This window comes from Sipha flava, unplaced genomic scaffold, assembly GCF_003268045.1.
Source record: "Sipha flava isolate LNK unplaced genomic scaffold, YSA_version1 116_pilon_pilon, whole genome shotgun sequence".
Taxonomy (NCBI): Eukaryota; Metazoa; Arthropoda; class Insecta; order Hemiptera; family Aphididae; genus Sipha; species Sipha flava.
Window position 1 is genome coordinate 526604 of NW_020271740.1, and position 22879 is coordinate 549482.

At 26.9% G+C, this 22879-nt stretch overlaps 1 protein-coding gene across 1 annotated transcript; it reads right to left on the reverse strand.

The window, feature by feature from the left end:
• Positions 1-16847: 16847 nt before the first annotated feature.
• LOC112692585 (chromatin modification-related protein MEAF6-like) lies at positions 16848-19893 on the reverse strand. Its single transcript, XM_025567309.1, has 5 exons — positions 19536-19893; positions 18236-18442; positions 17470-17503; positions 17193-17379; positions 16848-16927 (listed from the first exon to the last, which is right to left on the reverse strand). The coding sequence occupies exons 1-4, from the start codon at positions 19632-19634 to the stop codon at positions 17216-17218; spliced, it is 504 nt and encodes a 167-aa protein (XP_025423094.1). The 5' UTR covers positions 19635-19893; the 3' UTR covers positions 16848-16927; positions 17193-17215.
• Between the last annotated feature and the right edge of the window lie 2986 nt (positions 19894-22879).

Consider the following 22879-nt stretch of genomic DNA (forward strand, 5'->3'; position numbering starts at 1 on the left):
GGTTAATATTATAATAATTGATTTTATTACATTGTTAAGCTCTGGGAAAGGCGAAGCTTATCACTGTACGATGGTTACAAAATTGTAACATTTTTTAGTCACAAATAATATAATTAAGTGACGATAGGAAAGGTATATCTAATTTAAACATGCTTTTCGTCAGAAAAATTCTATGTACAAATGATAATGACAAAAATATTATATCACGTTTCAATATTCAAATGTACCATCATTACTTACAACGTACATTTATGATTTTAATGTTATGTTCATATCTAAATAATCCAGCAGGCATAATCACTTATGATTACTAGCTCTGATAGATCGAAGATTTGAAGGATAAATAAAATAAGTGTAAGAAATGTTTCTACTAGGAAAATAATTTTTTTATATAATGATAAAAAAATTATAACCGCTTTATTTAATTAATAATAAACGTGGTTAAGTAGATTAAAAAAAAAAAGAAAAAGAACCTCTTATGAATGATCATCTTTGATTAATAATATTTAACAATTACAGTTCTCCTATCTCTCCGTAAATTCAGTCACCCTGTATGCATACACGGGGAGAGCTACATAAACGCGTCTCGCACACCTATTTATACACAAACTCTGTAACGGTAACTACCTGTTTAATTATAATATTTATATATCAACCACTGCATTAATGTGTTGACCATTAATTGTATATTATATAATGAATGATAGGCGACTAACTAAAAAACCTCTTCCCGACATTAACCAAATTGATATTGAGGCAGGAGATCACATATATTTTAAACATTTTTCTTTATTTATTTATTTATTTTTAAAATAAATGCATTGTTATACATAATTTTTGTTCTCATATTTTGATTTGTAAAGCAAACTTTATAAAAATCTAGCTATTAAATCAATTTATTAGAAAAATATTTTATAGAAGACTGATAATACTTAATTCAATAAAATAGTTGGATTATAATTTTTAATTTTCTATAAAAATATACTTTATTGATACCTACATCATTAATTAATATAATCTTTCAATAAAAAGCTTTTTTTTCTTTCGTAACATGAAAATTTTAGAACATTTAAGAAGAGCAAAAATAAATCTAACATATAAATACAAGATAATAACTTCATAAGTTACACTTATATGTTCATATGTTAAACTAGATCAAAATTGTGTACTGCTATAAATGACTACTATAATAACTAGGTACGGACTTATAAATGTCATAAAATATCTAAATCTAATTATTAGTACCACATAATGTGTATGGTTATAAGTAAATTGTAAATTATATTATATTTATAAAATGATTTATATTAATTTTTACCTTGGTAATATTGAAAATGTACGTTATTTTTTAAATTATATAAATTATGTAGTTTTTAATCAAAGCTCTTTATTTTTTAAAATATTTTACACATTGTGTGAATAAATTTTTTTATAGGAATAGCTTAAATCAATATTTTAAATTTGCCTTTATAAAAACTCCTGCCATTACTCATAAAGACAAATTTTACGTGTACCGTTAAGTTAAATTTAATCTAAATGCTTTTGGACTTTCCAATTCATAAAATCAATTTAACAGCTAAAATGTATAATATTTAAAATAATATATGTTAAATAATATATGTATAATAATGTGAAAATATACAACGATAATTATATGTTTCATTTATTCAAATAATATTTCGAATGTCTCTATGAAATAAACCAAATTTATTTAACTAAATTAAATTATTATTACAAATATTTTGGACTCTACTAATTGTATTTATCTAGATAACAATGATTTTTTTTTCTATAAATCACGTTTTAATAAACTCAATAATTTAAGTAATTAACTTGATACCAACGAAATTTCTGCTATTTTAATTTTTTTTTTTTAAATGAATAGGTTCTTGTATTATATCCAATACCTTATTATTCATTTAAAAATTATAACAAATCTAATTATTTCCAGATAAGTTAATATTTTTAAAAAAAATAAAAACCTAGGTGAACAATTATCACCCTATATATTTTACATAAAAATATTTCATGTATTTCTAAAATATTATTAAAACTCTTTAAGAAAAAGTAAATTCCAAGGCTTATGTAATGATATTTTAATTTATGAATTTTTATATTATAAGATTTACAATATTCCAAGTTATTGTTTATTCCCTGTTTCCGTTAAAATTAAATGTCAGATCAACTCTTAAAATTCAAAACAAAATAATACTTAAAAATGTTTAATCAAAAGTTATGATTTTAACAATTACTTAGTGAAAAAAAGAAAATTAATTTAAATCAAAAATGTCCATGAATGATTACCCAATTATTATTTGTGACGGTAATAAATATTTTTTTAATTCGTGATATATTTCAGTATATGTATTGTATATAATATGCATGAGAACTTGGATGGATGAAATAGTATTTATACCGTAACAAACAATTTAATAATTTAACAGACGATAAAAGAAGATATTACCGTTTGAAATAATTCATATTTTATAATGTGTCCGATTCATTATGCAATTTATGAAATTTTAAAAAACAACGTTTAGAAAAACAGCATGATGTTTACGCTACTACTACATACATTTGTCAGAGATGTAAATTAGATAGTAATAGTGTTTGAGCTTTGTACGATGTAATGTATTTGGACGTTTGGAGCATGGCCGCAGACATAAACTTTCCGAGGACAAGAAAATATGCATCATATTTAATTATCTTTGAGTACCATTTCGTCTAATTGGCTGCGTGTTTCGAAAAAGAGAATAATTTTCGTTCGTTTCACTATCCGGGTCAGAATCATAACCATGGCATAATAAGTTGTGAAAACAACATGCTGGTAAAACAATGTTGTCAACAGATACAGGTATTGTATTTTCGTTGTCGTTTGTATCTTCTTCATTTAGCCTGAATAATGTTGGAAACATTCTCATCAAAAACACGCACCACTCGCTTCTTAGATGGTTATTTAATTATACCTATTTTATTTTATTATTATTATTATTTATTATTATTATTATTTATTTATTATTATTATTTATTATTATTACTATTTATTTATTATTATTATTTATTATTATTATTATTTATTTATAATTATTATTTATTCGTGTTATTAGCCAGTTTTTTTGTTTTGCTACCAGAACGCAATAAAGTGTAATAAAAATGTTCCTACGCATAAGATTCACCGCCTAAAATAACATACAAACATAATGTAAATTTTTACCATTTCAAATGATCTATAATTTACGTACCTACATTTGGCAGTTTTTCAGTATATCAGTGAATGGTCATCAGTTTAAAATTATTCTAGAATATAAACTTAATATTAAAATTTCTTTCACTATCCCGGCCACGTGCAGACCATATATATTTGTTATAAACCTTTGTCAAATTTAACAAAAATAATTTTTTTTTTTTTTGTAAAATATACTTTCCAGTAATTTTAACATTGGAATGTCTGAAATTATTTTAAAAATTACCACTAAGTATCTACTATTTTACTAATGTAAAATTAGATTAAGATGTAATTTTCTTTTTTATAATTTTTAATTTAAGACTTTGATTTGAAAAATAATGAAGGGTTAGTTTTATTTATGTACATATGTGCCACTAGAAATTTTGTCAGGGAGGTGCACTATACATAGCATATACGCTGATATCTAAATATCTAAATAATGCTTAAATTATTTTAGTTAAATACGTAGGAATATTTTTTCAAATTGTATGACAATACAAAATTATTTTCGTTTTTTTTTGGCGGGTACAAAGTAATAAAGGCTACTAAATAAATTATATTATATTATAGTTATTATAATATATATTATTATAATTATTTATTATACTAAATCAGATAATGATAATGACAGCCTATATTTTTAAATTTTATTCTTTTTTTTTTAATCCAGGGGGTGTAACTGTAGTCCTTTTCACCCCTCTCGTGGGCCCATGTTGATGTACAATTTTTTTTTTTTTATAAAAAAACCCAATCAATAAAATTTGGAAATTGAAAACAATGCTCTTTTGTTATGATAGTAAATCATGTTATGAAATGTTGTACATTTAGGAGAATTGAATCATTATAGTTAGATAACTGCAGTTTTGGGTTCGTTTAATTTGTCTCTTGTGTTATTGCTGTGTCACCAGTCACCATTAAATGGCAGTATTGTTGTGAAATGTGTATCAATTGATGGGACGAACAGTATTGAGTTTTAAGTTTTAATTACAATAATATCATTAACCGAACCGAGATAATTTTAAAATATTTATAGTAGTTGAATGCGTAATTTTTATTATTTTTACTCTATCAGGTTTATTCAATATTCTTTATTTTATAATTACCTATAACTATATTATTTGTTGCTCTATACGTTAACTTTTTTTTTTTTTATTGTTTTTATTTTATGTACAATGTATATACAACATTATAAACTCTTGTATATATGTATATCTTAATATTACCCATGTGTCGTTTAAAAATCGAGAGAGTTACAGTGGTCAGTAACTACATTTTTTTTTTATCCGACTATGCGTGTATATAATCATTACTACTTTCTTGGCTAAAATAATTTGGTCAAATAATTCGGACTCCGAAATATCTAACATGTCATATATTCTTAACTATATAATTATATATTTTTAATGAGAATTTCACTTTACGAAGACATATTTCACTATTTTCCAACCGTCTCACATTCAAAATACAAACCTAGAAAAAAAATGAATGTATGTAAAGGAAGAAGGAAAGTAGTCTAACTATGTATAGTAAATTTCATTATAAATCGTAAGAAGAATTAAATTCCTTACGTCTGAATGTGAAAAACTCAAATGGCATTATAAAAATAATTTATTTTTTAATGAGATTTTAACGTTACATTATGATATCTAAAAAAAAAAAAAAAAATAATTAAAATAATAGTTTAGAATTGTTAAACTTTAGCATCCATTTAATAGATAAATGTCTACATTATATAATAATTTCTGTTTATTAACTTAAATATTCTATTGCAGAAAAATTAGTGTAATAACTCAAATTGCTTATGCTATACAACCACAAAATCGTCCATTATTTCTGAAGTGTTTGACTAGTGCAGAACGGGGAAGTTTTTTGCAGGAAATAGTTGTACTTTTTATTTGAAAAATTTACGAAAACCATGATGTTCAACCGTTTGAACAACTTTATTTTTATTACATACGATTTTTATTTATAAAAAAAAATATCTCGATGTTGATGGGTATTCTATTGAGTCGTAGTTTGTCGACCCCTGGTATTTAACATGAGGAAGGAACGGATTACCGAGTACTGACTCAGGGATCCCGAGATCCGATGCGCAAAATACGAGTCCAACAGCGTTCGGCAAAAGTATCCAATCTCATCCGGTGCATCACAACCTAGGCATATAATATATTTATACCTCAATATCTGTTATATGTTTGTGAGAATACAAGTACAAAAAACAAAAATAAATAAAAATATACCTATTGAAATTCAACTATCTTATAACAAATACGTGTACATAAAATATTGTAGCCGCATGAGTGTATAAAAATAACACGGCCCCGAGGTCAAGTCTCCGGAGCATCGTTAAATTAAATAGAGTTTGCGTGCGCAGGGTGGGAGGGAAACACTCCAAAGTATAATTACATTTCAACGTAATTTAAATGCACAAGTAATTGATTTAACAAAACAATTCGGTTTCAAATCACCCAAGTTAATTATTGTTGTTTCGCACAAGAATACCAGTGTACATAAATGTGTACACTATGTGATGAATAGTTATACGAAAATAATTTTAAAAATAATTACAAAACATCGGAATCTCGGCGGTTCAAAGTGTAGGTAAAATTTGCTGCTACACAGACGTCGATATCCTGTTTCATTATTAAAATAATGAGTATTTTAAAACGTGTGCAATGTTTACAGTACACGTATAACGTTATGCATTGCATTTACGTACGATGTAAAATTCGTGCGACGTGCGCGTTCATTAATTGTTTCGCGCAGCATCACCGTTGCACATATAATTACGTTTGTACCGACATTGAAGAAATCAATCGTGTTACAATACCGTTGTACATCTTGGACTAGATAAAACATTACTGAATATTTTACGAAACGTATACTCACTGTTTCGATGTCACATAACGCGCTAATTTTTTTATTTTTTTTTTTTTCAGCCAGTAAAGTTATACCACGAACACTAGAACTCGACGAAATGAGAACATCGTGCGACGTATTCTGTATCGTATTATTATTTATGTAGACCGTTGGACGTACGATTTTCAAGTAGGCAAATAGTTTTTTTTTTCCTTTTTTATCCATACCAATAAAAGTAGTAAAATCTTATATTAAGATTATCTTACGTGTCCAGTAAAATTATATTCGTTATGATTCTTCACAATTACCTGCGTATAATTTCAAAAGTAATCCACCTAAAACTTTAAATCACGTACATTCATAAACAATAAGAAAATACATTATTCATTTTAATGTCGAGTCCGACGCGATTAAAATAAATGAACAAAATACTAACTGTCTTGCAACATTTTATTATTCCAATAAATTAAAAGAAATATACATACAGCTGTGAACGAATAATTGAATTAAAGATAACACTTATGGTATTGTAGATATTAGTGATTATTCTTAATAAATGAGATTTTTTAATAATAAACAAAAAATTCTTATTTAATAAAATCTTTGAAATTAATGTAATTATTATTGTTTTTTAAGTCTTTTTTTTTTTTAATGTAAACTATTTATTTCAACTTTGGATATGTTTATCATTTAAAAAATTATAAAATTGTTGTAAAAACAATGTGAAGTTTTCAAAACCTTTATTGTTATAGGTATTTCATGTGTACCTACTGTTAAAAAATATTTAAAAAAAAAATAATAATATCAGATTTACTACAATTGAAACCAAAATTATATTAGAACTTTTTTTTACATTTTTTACCGATATTCAAATGAAATCTATAAATACAAAAATTATTAAAAAAATAACACTTCGATAAATTCATTTAGAAATTATAGATATAACATGATATTAAATTCACTTGATCCGGACAAATGGCAATATGCAATTATATAATAATAACTTAATAAATTATTTTTTATTACTTGTTTAAGTATTATACCTTTATAACAAACCAGCCGAGATAAATTCATTGTAAAAAATGCAATAAAAAAAATTTGTAGATAATTTTTCAAATTTGAATACTCTAGTGTTTTATATTTGTAGCATTAATTTTTCTATTCAGACTCTGGTTAATAATCGAGTAATACATCAACTTTTATAATTTGGGTTTTATGGTATTTATAGAATTTAATTGAAGCAATAGAACAATGGGTTTTTCAACGGTATGTGCTTTTTGTTCTTCTGGGAAATCTCTTTTCAGAGCAGTGAAATTGTTAGTAACCCTAATTAATCCAATCTATTAGTCATATATCTACAATATATAGTCTTCAAAATTCAACAAGTTTTTAGATTTTACGTAAAAAGCGTCAAAGTCGAAAAATCGCGTGACAAAAAAATGGAAGTTAATTGAACACTAATCGTTTTCGATAAAATCTACAAACTTCTTTACAAACCCTGTTACAAAATAAAAAGTTGTTATTCAGTCACTACTTTCAAAGTATACGCTTTTTCGTGTGGTGACGATAATACTATTATTGACATGATTTTGTATACACAGTATTGAGAGCGTAATAACTATTTAGAATCGAATATGTCACGAGTTCGTTAAAAATTTGAATTTAATTTGAATACAAATAGCTTTTTTTAAACATACTCCTATAATTTTATCATCCAAACAATTATTGGTGTTCATGAACAGAATACTAGTGGTCAAAGATGAAATACTAAAATTACTTTGTAATCACAATTAACATTTAAATTTCATTCAATATGAAAAGAATGTCTGAATATGTTCCGGTTGTTAAAATTTGTCCTATAAAATTAGTCAATCGGCAACGATTTAAGTAACTTAAAATACCCGGTATTGTATCTAATTTCTTCATAAATAATTAGAATTCAGTGAAAATGATAATAAGGTAAAATCAAAACTATTCTCAAAAAATATTTAGTTTATTGTTTTAGACTACGTAGACGTAGGTATTCGATCGTAGTTAGTACCATCGCCGTAATTAAATTAAGTGGTCATTGTTATCATAGTTTTTATTATTTCTAGGTAGGTATTATCGTGGTTATTTCTCTATTTTTCCTCTCATTATGCATATATACGTTTCCTAGATCTTAATTCTACAAAAGACATCTGAAATATCATTCGTTATATATTATATATTCATTATTAGCCGTGAAAACTGGCTTATGTTAACATAAAAATTTAAATATTCACAATTATAATGTATGTATATTATTATATTAAGCTTATACGATGGTACATAACGTAGTTGTTACGTTCAAAATGTTCAAATAGTTAATTGAAAGGAACAAACAACACATATAATATTCCATTCATATGTAAAGTATGTTTACATTTCTAACGGACATGTCACATTTGAATCAAATTTCATGTGAAATACGTACGCTATTAAATACAATATGTAGAATTTAAACTGAATTACGCTCACCGTTATAATTTCAACGTAATAATAGGTTATGCTATAAGTACTACTCTGAGTAGTTGTTGTATTTTAATAATAGAAATGTGATCAAAAAATGATCAGTGACGTAGCAAGGGTATGACGAACTGTACCTACGCCAGGGGCGCAAAATTGTGCAAAAGTCGTATTTTTATCCTACAATTAAATCGAAATTTTTCCAATATATTTTTTGAAAAACGTAGATGTTATCTATTTGTACACACTATGTGTGAATTTAATGATAAAATTATGAAAATAAAGCATTTAAATAAAAAATTTCATATGAAGGAATTATCGATGAATTTTCCAGTCATAAAGGGAGAATATTAAATTTTCCAAGATTAAAATTAACACTGTAATAAATTGTATACTTAAAAATATTAATATAAAGGTTAAAAAAGCGTCATGACTTCGAATTTGAATTGCTTAGTAACGTAACTTTTTCTAAGTTTGCCAGGGGCGCTAGCGAGTTTTCTTACGCCACTGCATATAATATGAACAAAATACGTATAGCTTGAAATTAAAATATTTTTAAATACGAAGTACGAATTATAGTAACCATAAATGATTGATGTCTGATATTGGCATATACATATACATATACAGATTTAAAAATCCAATCCTAAGTATTTTATCATCATCTCATTCTTTATGTAAACCGTAAAAATTTTCAAAAATATATAAGTTTCATGAAACTTTTATGAAAATGAACTAATTTAAGTATTAATATGAAGTAAGAAATGTACTAAAATTATAGTTTTAAAATGTAACATCTTGTTTCCCAAATGACTACGATATAAAGTTACAAAAAAATAATTATATATTAAATAGTAAATTTTTTATATATAAATAATTTATAATTTATTGAAAAAATATTATAATTATATATAAAAATTTTTCAATAAGTGTACAAAAATTAAAAAAAAAAAAACAATAATTCAAGTTGTAAAAATATTTATACATTTTATACATAAATACATTTATATCTGTATTGAACATATACGTACTATTGTGTCATGAAATAAATTCTATAATAATAGATAACACCTGCTATACCTGCTGATCATTATTAAGCATTCACCATAGATCTTTATTTATGTGATCTAGGTATGTAGGTGTGGATTTTCTAGATGGACCATAGACAAATCATTGTAGGTATAATGTTTTAACTAAACATAACAAATAAACAAAATATAATTGTTTTTAGAAAATATATAGGATCTTACATGTATACAATATTATTAATTATGTTGTTATACTCTTTCACTGTTCAAAAATCTCCGGAGCTAATATCTCCTGAATAGGTTATAAATAAATTATAGTCCTTATAAGAGCTAAAAAAACCCCGATAAAATGTATTTGATTCAAAATTATAAAAAAAAACAGTTCATTATCTTACGCATTCATAAATCTTATAATTCTAAAAAATTACTTTATTGATGTAAAAGTGCAAAATCAACGAACTTACTTCTACATTTTATATTTGTGTTCATTGTAAACAAAAACTTTTTTTAAAATATTGATTTGCATTTCATTTTAATTAAAAAATGCAATATATTTAGAATATTAAAAATATTGATCACAACGCTGTATCTTTAGTTTAACATTATTACATTTTTAAGCATTTTAAATGTATTTAAATTTATTTTAAATGTAACTAATATAATAATAAAAACGTTTTTTGGCAGGTCTTCAATTTTTGAATTAATCTTTTTTGACATAAATTTAATCGTTTAAATACTTGAATTATTTATTCTTATAAATTAATAAAGCTTTAATTTAAGTATTTTATAACAAGAATGATATTTAATTAGATATACATATCTTAAAATATCAACTTCTTAGATACTATATTATCATGTTTTGCAATTACCACAATAATTAAAGTATTAATATATTTATAAAAAAACAGTGTCATACTGTTATTTGTACGAAGTGACGTGAATGTTGAACTTTATTATTTCATATTATTCCAATAATTTTAACGAAATTTCTCCAAACCTGTGAAGCGAACGTAATCACCATAATATTGAACATTTTAATCACATACATCAGCTAAATAGAAAATTTAAGAATGTAAATAAAAAATACAATAACATAATGGTTATTGTGGTTTATTGGCGATTTAAAAATTTCACCTTTCATATAGTAGTGTGATTTTTAAAAATTGTTATACTTTCAAAGTAAACATACAAGACAAATATAGTTACATACAATTTACAATTTCATATCATTAATATATCAGTGCCCACCAGCAAAACCTCAACATTTTTATATGTTCAACAAAAACAAATAATGTTCAACACTTTTTCTTCGTGTAGTCATAAAAACATTTTCTTATTGAAAGTCTAATGAATACACACTATACTACAACATATGTTTTTATGGGTGTGAATTGTATGATACTATTTTTTAAATTTTTCCGTAAATATATATTAGATATGCTTTTGTAAGTTTGTTAGTTATGTTTAATTATTTAGAACTCTGAAATATTTCAGCATTATAGTACAATTTTTTTAATACTTCATACTTTTACATATAATTGTTATAACTTATCTTTACAATTTTATAATATTAGGAAAATAATTAATGATTATATCTAGAACTAGAAAATTTAGATTATATAATTAATAACTGATAAATAACCATTGTTAATATTTGTATTAGAAAAAATATCAATGTTTCACAAGAAATATTTCATGCTTCAAATACTACAGTAAACTATAGTTTATATTACTTTTTATAATTTTAAACGAATAAAAGAAACTATTCAATTTATGAAATTGATCAATATTTTGCCAGAAAAACATTTTGTGAGTCCGTGAAATAATTTTATGTTCAACAATCCGTTTGAAAATAATTCAAAATTGAACGTTGAACAAGTGTACCTACTTTAAATCACTCTGTTAACGAATTTCTCGTAAGTTTTCGAAAATATTATAAGTAAAAATAAAAGTATACGAATTAATGTACAAAAATTCTACTTTTCATATAATATTTATAATTTTTTGGGTAAATTAAGGTCAGCTTAGATTCTTCTTTTGTTTTTTTTTATATTTTTAGTACAGTACTTATTTTCTCATTTTAATTTAAAATAATAATACACTACTGTCTATTTTCTATCGAAATGAGCGAAACGGATGAGTGCCTAGTGAGTGTTCTCTATTTCTAATTTATTTATTTTAATGTAATTTGAAAACATTCTAAATAATGTATTACTTTATTATTTAATTGAGGCTTATGAATAAAAGTTTCTTGTAAAACTTAATTTTTTGTACAGCGAAGTAACTAACTGATCTAAAACTTATCGCTTCAAATAAAAATGTATAATAATCTAAATCATAAATAATTTATTACGTTTTTATTATTGCTCACATACGTATTATAAATCGTACAATATATTTTGATACTTTGATACACGCCACATGTGATATTCCACAATAAAAATATGTTGTAGAAGGTATAGATCACGGTTTCAAATGATCCATAATTTTATATTGGAAATTTCATTTTTTAAATATGTGTCAACTAACAAAAAATAGTCTTTAAACTTCACAAAAAAAATTACGGTTTTGTAGATTTTCATTAAATTGTAATATCTTAGGATCTAAAATTTAGACCATTAAAATAATAATATAACATTAGATACTTTGATAAAAACACGTCACATCGGTGAATAATCCCCCTTCCCCGAAATTTAGTTTCTTATGAAATGTATATTTTTAGTCAAAACAGCTGTAGATTATCTTATGTAGATACATATGTGTATTTGAGTATTTCTAAAAATATATTTTAAATAGGAACGAATGGTATTATTATCACATCTACTAATCATCTACATCTACTACTAATTATTACATCTACTAATGCCTATTTTCAGAGCCGGTTCAACGTATATGCAAGCTAGGCACCTGTCTAGAGCGGCACTTTAATAGAGGTGGCATTTTCAAAATTGACTCGTACATTTTTTTTATTTCTATCGGTACCCAGAAAATCAGTTCTTGAGTACATTTATAGAACAAAGTTGATAGAACTATACCTCAATATTTATGTGATATTAAGAATTACAGTAAAAGCCGCTTATTAGAAACACGGAAAATTGATACAATCACGTTATTGAAACAAAATGTACAAGGACGGACCGGCCGTATATTAGAATATTGAAAATAAATCGGATTATTTAAACATCACATCGGTTATTTGAAACAATCGGGCGAAAATCAGTTGACACGATTATCCATGCGATAACCAATGTAATTTAATCTTATCTTTGATGTCATTACGTTTATATTTTAGCTATTCTTTATTTTAAATGCAGTACGTCCTATGCGATGTATAAAAATAATGCTCTTTTCTGTATGTATTGTTAGTTCATCTTCGGCGTGCGTACATAAAGGTGATTAGTGTTTCATTATTGATGTTTCGTTATTTTAAAAATCTAAGTCTAAAAATGTCTAAACGCCAAGGATTAAGTTCTAAACAGAAGTGCGAGTTATTAAAATCATACGACGTAATTTAAAAAATTAGTTTACGTGATGCCACAGCTCATTTAAACGTTTTTCATCTTACATTAAATACATTTTTCACGTATTTTTCATTTTTTTTTTTTTTTTTTTTTTCATAGTACAAATCAATTCAATCGCTTATTAGAAACAATCGGTAAATTGACACATTTCACTTTGGTCCCAAAGTGTTTCTAACAAGCGGCTTCTACTGTATATTGACTTTTGTAACTGCTACAAAAGTCGAGACGAATTTCACAAAACTTAAAATATTAAAAAAATATTTGCGATCAAATATATCTCAAGACTGATTAGTAAATCTTTCTACTTAAAGTGAAATCGCTGAAGAATTAGACACGGATAAAGTTATACAGAGCTTTGTTTCACTAAAAGCAAGAAAAATCAATTTTAGATAAAATTAAGTTTATTTTATTGTATCAATATTATCATTATAATACAATTTTAATTTTATTAGGTTATGATAATGGTTTAATTATTTGTAAGGTTAAAAGTGAAAAATATTTGAAAAAGCAATAAATATTTGTATTCCTAAAATTTAAATACATGTCCCTAATGAATTTGTAATAAATGTTATAACTTTACGAATTTGACGTTAAAATAAAAAAATTAAAATATTGTTCATGTATATCACATATATTACATAAAAATAAAAGGAAGAGCTAAGTTAAAATTAGAGCTCAATTTTTTTAATTTTTTTTTTTTTTTTTTGAAGTAATAAAATTTAATTTTGCCTATTACTTACACTATTTTTGCTTGAGCCAGCCCTACCTATTTTAATCTATAACCGTTATCGTATTACCACGGCACTGCTTGTGCTAGTAAGTATTTCTTGTATTTCACTCATCAAACTAAGTGACGAATGGAACTAGTATGTGTCATTTCATTTTTTTTTTCATAAATATATTAAAAATAGTAACAAAAGTGAATTAAAATGAATAATCTAAATAATCTATTAAAATTTACGATATGTCTTATTTATTTCAGGGCCACCAAAGTGTTTAAAAATTAACCCCCCTCCCCCTAAACATCAGGTCTAAGTATGCCACTGCGTCACATTATGTAGGAAAAGGCAATGAAATGGAAGTTATGATGTGTTGATGAATAATCGCATTCAAAAAATGATGTTCTATAAAGATTTACTAATTGCTATGTTTGATAAAGATAATCAAACTTCTATTCTTTTGAAAATTCATAACTAAATTCTTTTATCACTCGATTAATCAATATTAACATCATTAGATATTATATTACCTATTTTAATTGATTTTATTTCAGTTTTTTAATTTTAATTTAATTAATTGATTAATTTTAAGATTTAGAAATTCAACCATTTATATTGTTTTGACTTGAAAGTTAGATACATTATAAACTTTGAAGTGATCATCACGAATAAACAATATAATATATTAAACTATGTATAATATTCTAACAGTATCATTTTTCTTTCTATAATTCAAGTCCCAAAACTTTACCTTTGATATGATAGTGTTATAATTTACACTCAAAAAACATTATATTTATAGCGAATACATAAATCATCTAAAATACTCCTTTTATAACATTTATACCAAAATTACACACCTCTTTTTGTCAAATAAGTTTTATTCTCTTGAACACTGATAAATGTGAACTACAGATTAAACAGAAATAAAAACCATGTTCTTAATCCAAAATCAATATTTATGTTTTAGAATGATTGAACTGTAGACCAATATACCACATAATAGTATTAATAAATGTATACTAATATAACTGTCAAAGAGATAATAAACTAGAATTGTATGGATTAATTGTTGTCCTGTATCGCACGTCATATGTTAAATTTTAAGGCGTTTTATATAGGCAATTCATACAAAACAAAATAATAATCTAATAATTAAAGTAAATGATGCTATATAGTATCTGCACTTTCAAAGTAAGTTCAAATTCAATTAAATAGATGCTTTTTTTTTCTCAAGTGTTTGATTGTAGCTTGGTTAAGAAAGTCTTCTAAATTAACTGGTTATGGTAAACATTTATTGAATGATAAAGTGCTGAATTGTTATTGAATGATTAAATTGAATGTTTAAATGCATTGTTATAAATTAATATGAATCTGTTTACCAGTTATATAAAATATAAGGGGGGGGGGAGGTTGAAGGAGACTAATACTCCAAACATCCAATAAGTCTTAATTATTTTCCTTGTAACGCTGTAACAACTTAGTAAGTTATTAACTTTATTATTAAATATATGTTATTCAATGATTTTAGAAATGCATTGGATAGTTATTTTTTTTCTTAAATAATTAAGTTTACATGCCTATTTACATTAAAAATAGCAGCTACAAACAATAAAACATTAGTAGTTTTGTAATTTTGACAGTAACTTATAGGTTTATAATAACTATGTAGTCTCAGAGATTAGTTTTACTTATGCAAGTTTCACATCCGTATGAGAATGTAAGAAATTTGTTCTCAATTTGTTTCTCAATTCTTAATTAGCACCATTTAAAATTTTTTTTTATTCATGGTACAGCTTCATCTACTGGGGTTATTAACTTACAAGAATCCAACTTAATTTTGGCGTACAGGTTTCTTTTTTCATAAGTAAATAAATATAATAGTTCAAATAAAATAATTTTTTTTTGTTGTCTTTATTGGGGCCATGAGTTTCATAAATTTTCTCAAGAATTATTGTATATACTACGAAGGAAATAAGATATTTTTACAATTCTTTCATGTAAGAAATTAATATAATGATTTTTTTTCAAATGTTAACAAAAAACAATTTAATTTTTCATTAAATAAGTGTTGAATATAGAAGTACTCTTAAGAATATTATTTTTTAGTTGTGTCATTTAAAACTATTTTTAATTTAATTAATAAATTTACAGTAATCAATAATAGAGAAACTAAAAGAAAACAATATTATTTTATATTTATTTGGGAATCGGTTTAGTGTTTCTATGAGCTAACCCCCAAGTTTTTAGCTCTTTGAAATCTTGGGCTTAGTATTAAGATCTCTATAAGACGGCCTCTGTGAAATTGTTTATTAGTAAATTTAGGCACTAAAGGCTACAGCAATTAAATAAACTATAAATCGCTAACACATATATTTTTGGAATTTTTATTTAACTAAAAAGAAAGTTTAAAATGTAAGCTATATAGCCAAATAAATTATATATATTTTTCTGTATGAATGCTTGCCTTATTGTTTGTAACAACTAAATATATTTAATTTTGATAAATTTTTTGTTCATTTTATAAAACTCCATGGTATAAGTAAAGTATTTATTTTTTATAAGGTTATTATATGATGACAATCAAGTTATAAAAAAAAAACACACATATCTCATTTTAAATACTCATTTACATGTATTGTAAAAGTAATATAATATTTCTTAACTGTATAGTAATATTTTTTAAATAGTTGTTATAATAGGATAAAATTTAATGAATAAATTCATGGATTAACAATTACTGTATCAATTAAAGCACACAAAAAAATTCTTTAAAAACAATATTGTATAGAAATGTATGTAATTTAAAATGTATCTCATAATAGTTATGTATATATATACATTGTAATTATATATATCTTCAGAAATTTTTATGGTTGTATCCTCAAATAAATCCCAGTAAAAAAGTAAACAAAGTAAAAATTATAAAGAATAACATTAAGTAAATAAATATTTAGAAGAATATTAATTATCATAAAAGAAAAAATTTGTATTTTTAATAAGTTGTAATAATGTGTAATATACTTTGATGATAAGATGATTAGTCGGTCCATGTTCTGATTGAAGTTACCGGATCTATTTGAAAATCTGAAAAAAAATATTCTGTTGAAAGATATTAAATTCAGCATACCTAATAAAATCATATTATGATAAATAAACAAATACATATTACATTACATTACATTTTATTAATTATTGGCTGTATAAACAAGATAATATTTGATAGGTAATGAATTTCAAGAGATAAAAATTTAAATACTCACAGATGTGAATACAACATACACAGATTAAAATACAATTGTTTCACTATGTAAGAAAAATTAACTTAATCATTTTATTTTTGAATACTTACTTTATTGATTCATTGAATGAAGATTAACGATTCCTAATTTTTTTTGTACTTGATGTTTTCTTAGCAGAAGCCAACAAATGTTTGGAATTGATTGGTCTATTATGGCCTTTGACTCTTTCTCTTTCTTTAACAACACGAATATCAGTTTCACTGGCAGATTGTGAATCGGAATCAGTGATTACTATTACTAATAATTATGATAAAATTACAATTATTTCATTTTAATACTGATATAATAGAATTAATAGAATAAAAATAAATAATCTTAAGTTTTTACCTTTCTCATCAGGTTCCACAATACCTCTAACAGCCTATAAAATTAACAGATAGTATTAAACATCTTACAATCTTAAATATAAAATTAATATTATTTATATATTTTAACAAAAATGTAGGATCTAATATTAAAAATGAAAAGAGACTGTATTAAAATCATAGAATTTTTTCTGTTAATTTTTTTTTTATAAGTATTTTTAATTGTTTATTATTTGAAGTAATGTTATTTATATTTATTATTTGTGAAACTGCCTAACACTTAAATCAATATCAATTTTTTTTTAATTTGCTATTTCTATGACTTAACTTCAAGTTAGGAAACTCTTTGAGTTTATCTTACTAATTAAAAAACTACTATTAACTCTGAAATGAAATTTTGCAAATATGTTAATTTATTTTTTTCATTGAAGATACTTACTATTCAATTTGTTTTTAGTCTGAATATCAAAAACCAACCATTTTTATTTATACAAAACAGTATTTGAAAAAATAGCTTATTTTATTTTATTACTAATTCATTAATATTTTAACAAAATTAATAATTTTTTCAATGTGTAAAATACATTAAAGATTATACTGAGTAAAATAATTTACAGCATATGTATTCTATTAGTTGTCACTTAATTGTTCTTCATGTCATAATGGAAATTCTACAGTATAGTATATTTTGAAATTCAATTAGACATATTTTATTGTTTAATAATATTTATGTTATAACTATTTAATTTCATCATTATTTAATTTTGAAACACCAAGTGTAAACTTACAGCCATAGAAGTAATGGAAGATTTTGAAAATAACCTTTCAGCTTCTTTGAATTTTCTGGTACGACTATCTTTCTTAGAGTTGGCAGACTTATTAGCTGTTGTTAAGTATTGATCCCAACCTCGTATGATGTTACCACATAAATGAGTGTCATCTAAATAACTTCCTTCAAATGCATAAATTTGCCGTTCAAGATTAGCTAAAGTTTCCTTAAAACAAATGAAAGCGTTCAATTAACAATTAAAAACTAACATGTATTCACTACAGGGTTTGTTATATGTCTGTTTAAAAAATATTTTTTTTATTAAATATTTAAAAAAAAAAAGTTGCAATCCAATTTGATTGTTACTCACAAATAATGAATCTGTTACTTTTTTCTCTCATTTACCTATTACTATAAATTCATAATTTGGTCTAAATTTTACAATTTGCCGTGTCAAATACAACAGAGATACAATACACAAACTACAACTTCATATTTTATGTACTACTTCTTTTAGCAAACAATAATTTAAAAATGTAATTTTATTTCAAACGTACAAATAATTGTTATTGTCAATGTTGTGGTACGCAATAAATATTAGCTAAGCTTTTATTGATAAAATATAAAGTGGTGCAGCAATTGTAGTATTAAATATAATTATTAAATTTTATTTATGTACATAGATATATAAAGCTTCACGTGATCCAACATAGACATTAGACATTAAATGTGGGAGATGATTTTCTTACATGGGCAACAAGTGGACCGACAGACCGGTAATAATACCAACAATATAATTAGGTGATTGTACCTACAGTATATTTTTATGAAAAACAAGATGTTTAGAAGAAATTACCGAACGGGTAATCACGGCCATTACACACAATTCGGCAAAGCGACCGTTTCATCAAATGCTATACAAACAACGATTGCAGTCGTCTGTTCAAACGTCTTGGTTCGGACCGAGAAGACAGCGTTTCACCCACGTTTACCGGAAAGCCAAAGTTTGGCCGCCCAACAATTGTCAACACACATTGTCTGCGTACTGATACGACTCAACCGTACCGATCGCTGATTTGCACATCGCAATCGTTTTTTTTTTTTTTTTGTAATTATTTATTTATACCGGAGTCGCACGAGCCGGTGGCGTCGCTTGCACGTGCGCGTGTGAACGTCATAGAAACAGCTCGTTCGGCAGAGTACACGGGATACGATAGCGAACCGTTTCTACGAAACGTTCGCATACACGCCGCAGGATCGGACCAAAGGCAATCGTGCGTGCAGTAAAAACGAACCGAAATCATTGGGAAGATACTTACGGCGACTTCCGACTTGCGCCTGACGATCTCGACCAACTCTTCGCGAGGGTCTTTGACAGCGGTGCTGGAGGACTTGGACGCCTTGGAGGACTTGGCCATGGTCACCGGTTAGAGAGCGTTTTCGTTGTACCGGAACGGTTGCGGACACGCTACGGTAGGCGTACGCTTGACGGACGAACGGGGCAAAGGAGGTAGGGCAGCGACGCGAATTGAGGAACTGTGTGACAGGCAACAGGTCCGGACGGTGTCGTTTTACGTGCGTGATGTTCGTACGCTGTTGTACGTGCGATCGATAGCGCGCGACGGCGACGTTGGCGATACGCTCTGTGATTGGTCGTCGGTCACGTGATCACGCGCGGCAAACTCTGCATTGCCGACGGTGCGGTTGATGAACGTGTGCCGGACGCGCTGTTGCCGACTCACGCGCACTCGTGATGCTGTCGTATGACAACGATGGCGGGCCCGACTGTTGGCAGCGCTGCGGTGCTCGAGGACGCCGCGCGGTCTTGTAATTTTGTCGTACAACAACGATGACGGACCCGACAGTTGGCAACACTGAGGTGCACGAGGACGCGACCGCTGGGCCGTCCGCGTTGACGCATGACACGTGCCCTACGGCGGGACACCGCGGGGTGGAGGGGTACGGTCGACGGAGAGCCGTCGCGGCAGCAGGTGGCCCGGTAGCCGTGGACCCGTTCCGCGCGTGCCGATGGTGTCGCCAACCCCCGGTGGACCAACGCCCTCGTACAAAGTCTTTGGGTCCATCGATTTACCGCACAAAACGGCGTGTTGGTGCGCCGCGAGTGCGTGCGCGGTACCGCGTTGCACCGCACGTGCCCTAGACCGATGCGTGCGCGTACGTGCGAGGATGATGCACCGCGCGCGCCCGGGCACGGTGCACCGCTTAGCGTTCGAGGACGATGCGATCGGCACGCGCCACCCCGTTCACCGTGCGCGGTTTCCTAGGCGACAGTTGAACGGATTTCCCATCGGTTTTCGCTAACGAGTAGAACGTTTTGCCAAGGGTCCGTTGAGTGCGTGTTTACAAAAGGGTTTTGGCATGAAGGGGGCGTGTTTAAAGATGGCGCATGTGGGCACCTTGATTTTGTATTCATATCCAGCATTCAGTGATGTTCATTGTTTTATAATTATTTTTGAGGCTCAATCGCAACGTCGGAAGGGACAACGGTTCATTCTCACCGGAGGGTCATCTGGCCTAGAAAAGGAAACCGCCGGTAGTCGCGTTCGAACTGGCGACCCTATCGTTTTTGTATGGATCCTTGTTACCGTGGTGGTAATTTTTAACCCGGTACCAAGATCCCGACAATCCGACCGTCGCTTCACCAATTACACCCAATTACAAAAAAAAAAAAAAAAATGAACAATTTATTTCTGTGCAAAAACGTTACTTGGTATACGTTCGAAACAAAATGCCTGAAATCATTGGGAAATGTATATAATACTTACCATACATTTCCTAGGTATTATACGAAATTCCAAAAAGCAAAGGTAATACGGTAAAAACGTTCATTATAGAATATACATACTTTATAAATACCAGACAACATCGGTAATATACGTGCAGGGTCAGATACGGGAGAAGGGGAAACTAGGGATTATATACCGTATACTTAAAAATTTGATATACATAATTTGTATTATGATGTATTGTTATAGCAAATGCTTATAAAAAAATATATTTTGATTTATCTATTATTTTTTCATTAATTATTATTATTGTTAATATTAATAAAAAAATATTTTATTATTCGTACTTTATATTAAGCCTGTACTATTATTTATATAAAATCAATAATATTAATAAATAATAAAAGAAAGAAAATAGGAACCTCTTCAAATTTTGAATTTTTCGGGGGGTGGGTTGGTATAATCAAAGATGGGCAAGTTAATGAAAATAACTCGGAAAAAAATATTAACTCAGTTTAAAAAAAGTTAATAACATTAATTATTATTTTTAAAACCTAATTCAAAATAGATACGTAACAACTGATGAACTATTTGATTACAAATACGGAAATACGAGATAGTTAATATAAAAATTAATTCCATAAAGTTTTAGCCGCTTATATGTAGTCACTTCGAGCTTGGGAGTAGTAACTCCCAATTAGCGATTTACAACTGAATAAATTTCAAACACATTAAATAAATAATAATAACGTCTGATTCGGTACATATCATAATTAATAAAATTTCATCCGGACCAGGAGTGGCTACTGGAATTATATTACTTACATTAGAGAAGACATTTATACAGGGATAAAAACAGTGGGTGACCGATAATTAAAAATTTTGCAAAAAATAACGTATTTTAAAATTTAAATCGATATAAATTCACCCAGTATCGTATTTCTCAGTAAACACTATATGTTAGTGCTTAGGTTGGAAATTTCTCGAGGGCAGCAAATCATTTTTAATATTACATTTTTACTATATGTTACTAGAACTAAAATTAATGCAACTAATTTTTAAACGTTTTATATTATTAAAGCCGATGGGTACTAGGCACTAACTATTTGATTTTGAATATAATTTAAAAATTAACTATTTAAGCATTTTTTACTACCATGTTTTTTATCATTATATTTTATATCATATTTTTATAATTAAGTTATTCATGTGAATGTATGTATACATTTTTATAACAACTGAATATTTTTATTTTACATCGTTAAAATTTTAAGTAATACAGGAATCAACTGTAATTATATGCTTTAATAACATTTTTTAGACTAGAAAAATATTTATATTAAAATGCGGTAATTTGTTTAGCGGCACAATGGTTAAATCCGCTACTGAATTCACCGTAGACAATTACACAAAGTATATGTGTTTGTATTAAATATTTACTTCTTCAATTAGTTTTTAATCTTATTTAAAACACTATCGCAATAAGCTCGTCAGTAAATTTATTTTAATAGTGTTTCAGTTTCAGTTATGAAGAATCGCAAAAAACAATAATAAATACTTTTGATTATTTAGTTATCTATCCGGACTGTGTATTAATGTGTATTAATGTGTACATATGAGTACAATATTATAAGAATAATTTTATTTAAAAATTAAACAATGTAAATTAAATCAAGAAAAAAAAATGATTTAAATGCGATTTAAACACTTTAAAAATTAAACAAATTCTTTACGAATGGGTATTTCGTTCGTATTCTACTCGAAAGTACCGATTTCACGAAAAATAATGAACGCAAGTGTCCAAAATATGTTTCCAGACATCGACCACTGCAGTATTTACAAATACGTGGTTATTAGATTGTATCGCGATGCTGAAAATATCCACGACGATCTTGAATCGGATAAAACAATATGGC

Coding starts and splice junctions, on each gene's coding strand:
- LOC112692585 (XM_025567309.1), bottom strand. CDS start 19,634: ATGGCCAAGTCCTCCAAGGCGTCCAAGTCCTCCAGCACCGCTGTCAAA. Junction 17,504..18,235: donor CTTCCATTACTTCTATGGCT/GTAAGTTTACAC, acceptor TTAATTTTATAG/GCTGTTAGAGGTATTGTGGA. Junction 17,380..17,469: donor TGTGGAACCTGATGAGAAAG/GTAAAAACTTAA, acceptor CATAATTATTAG/TAATAGTAATCACTGATTCC.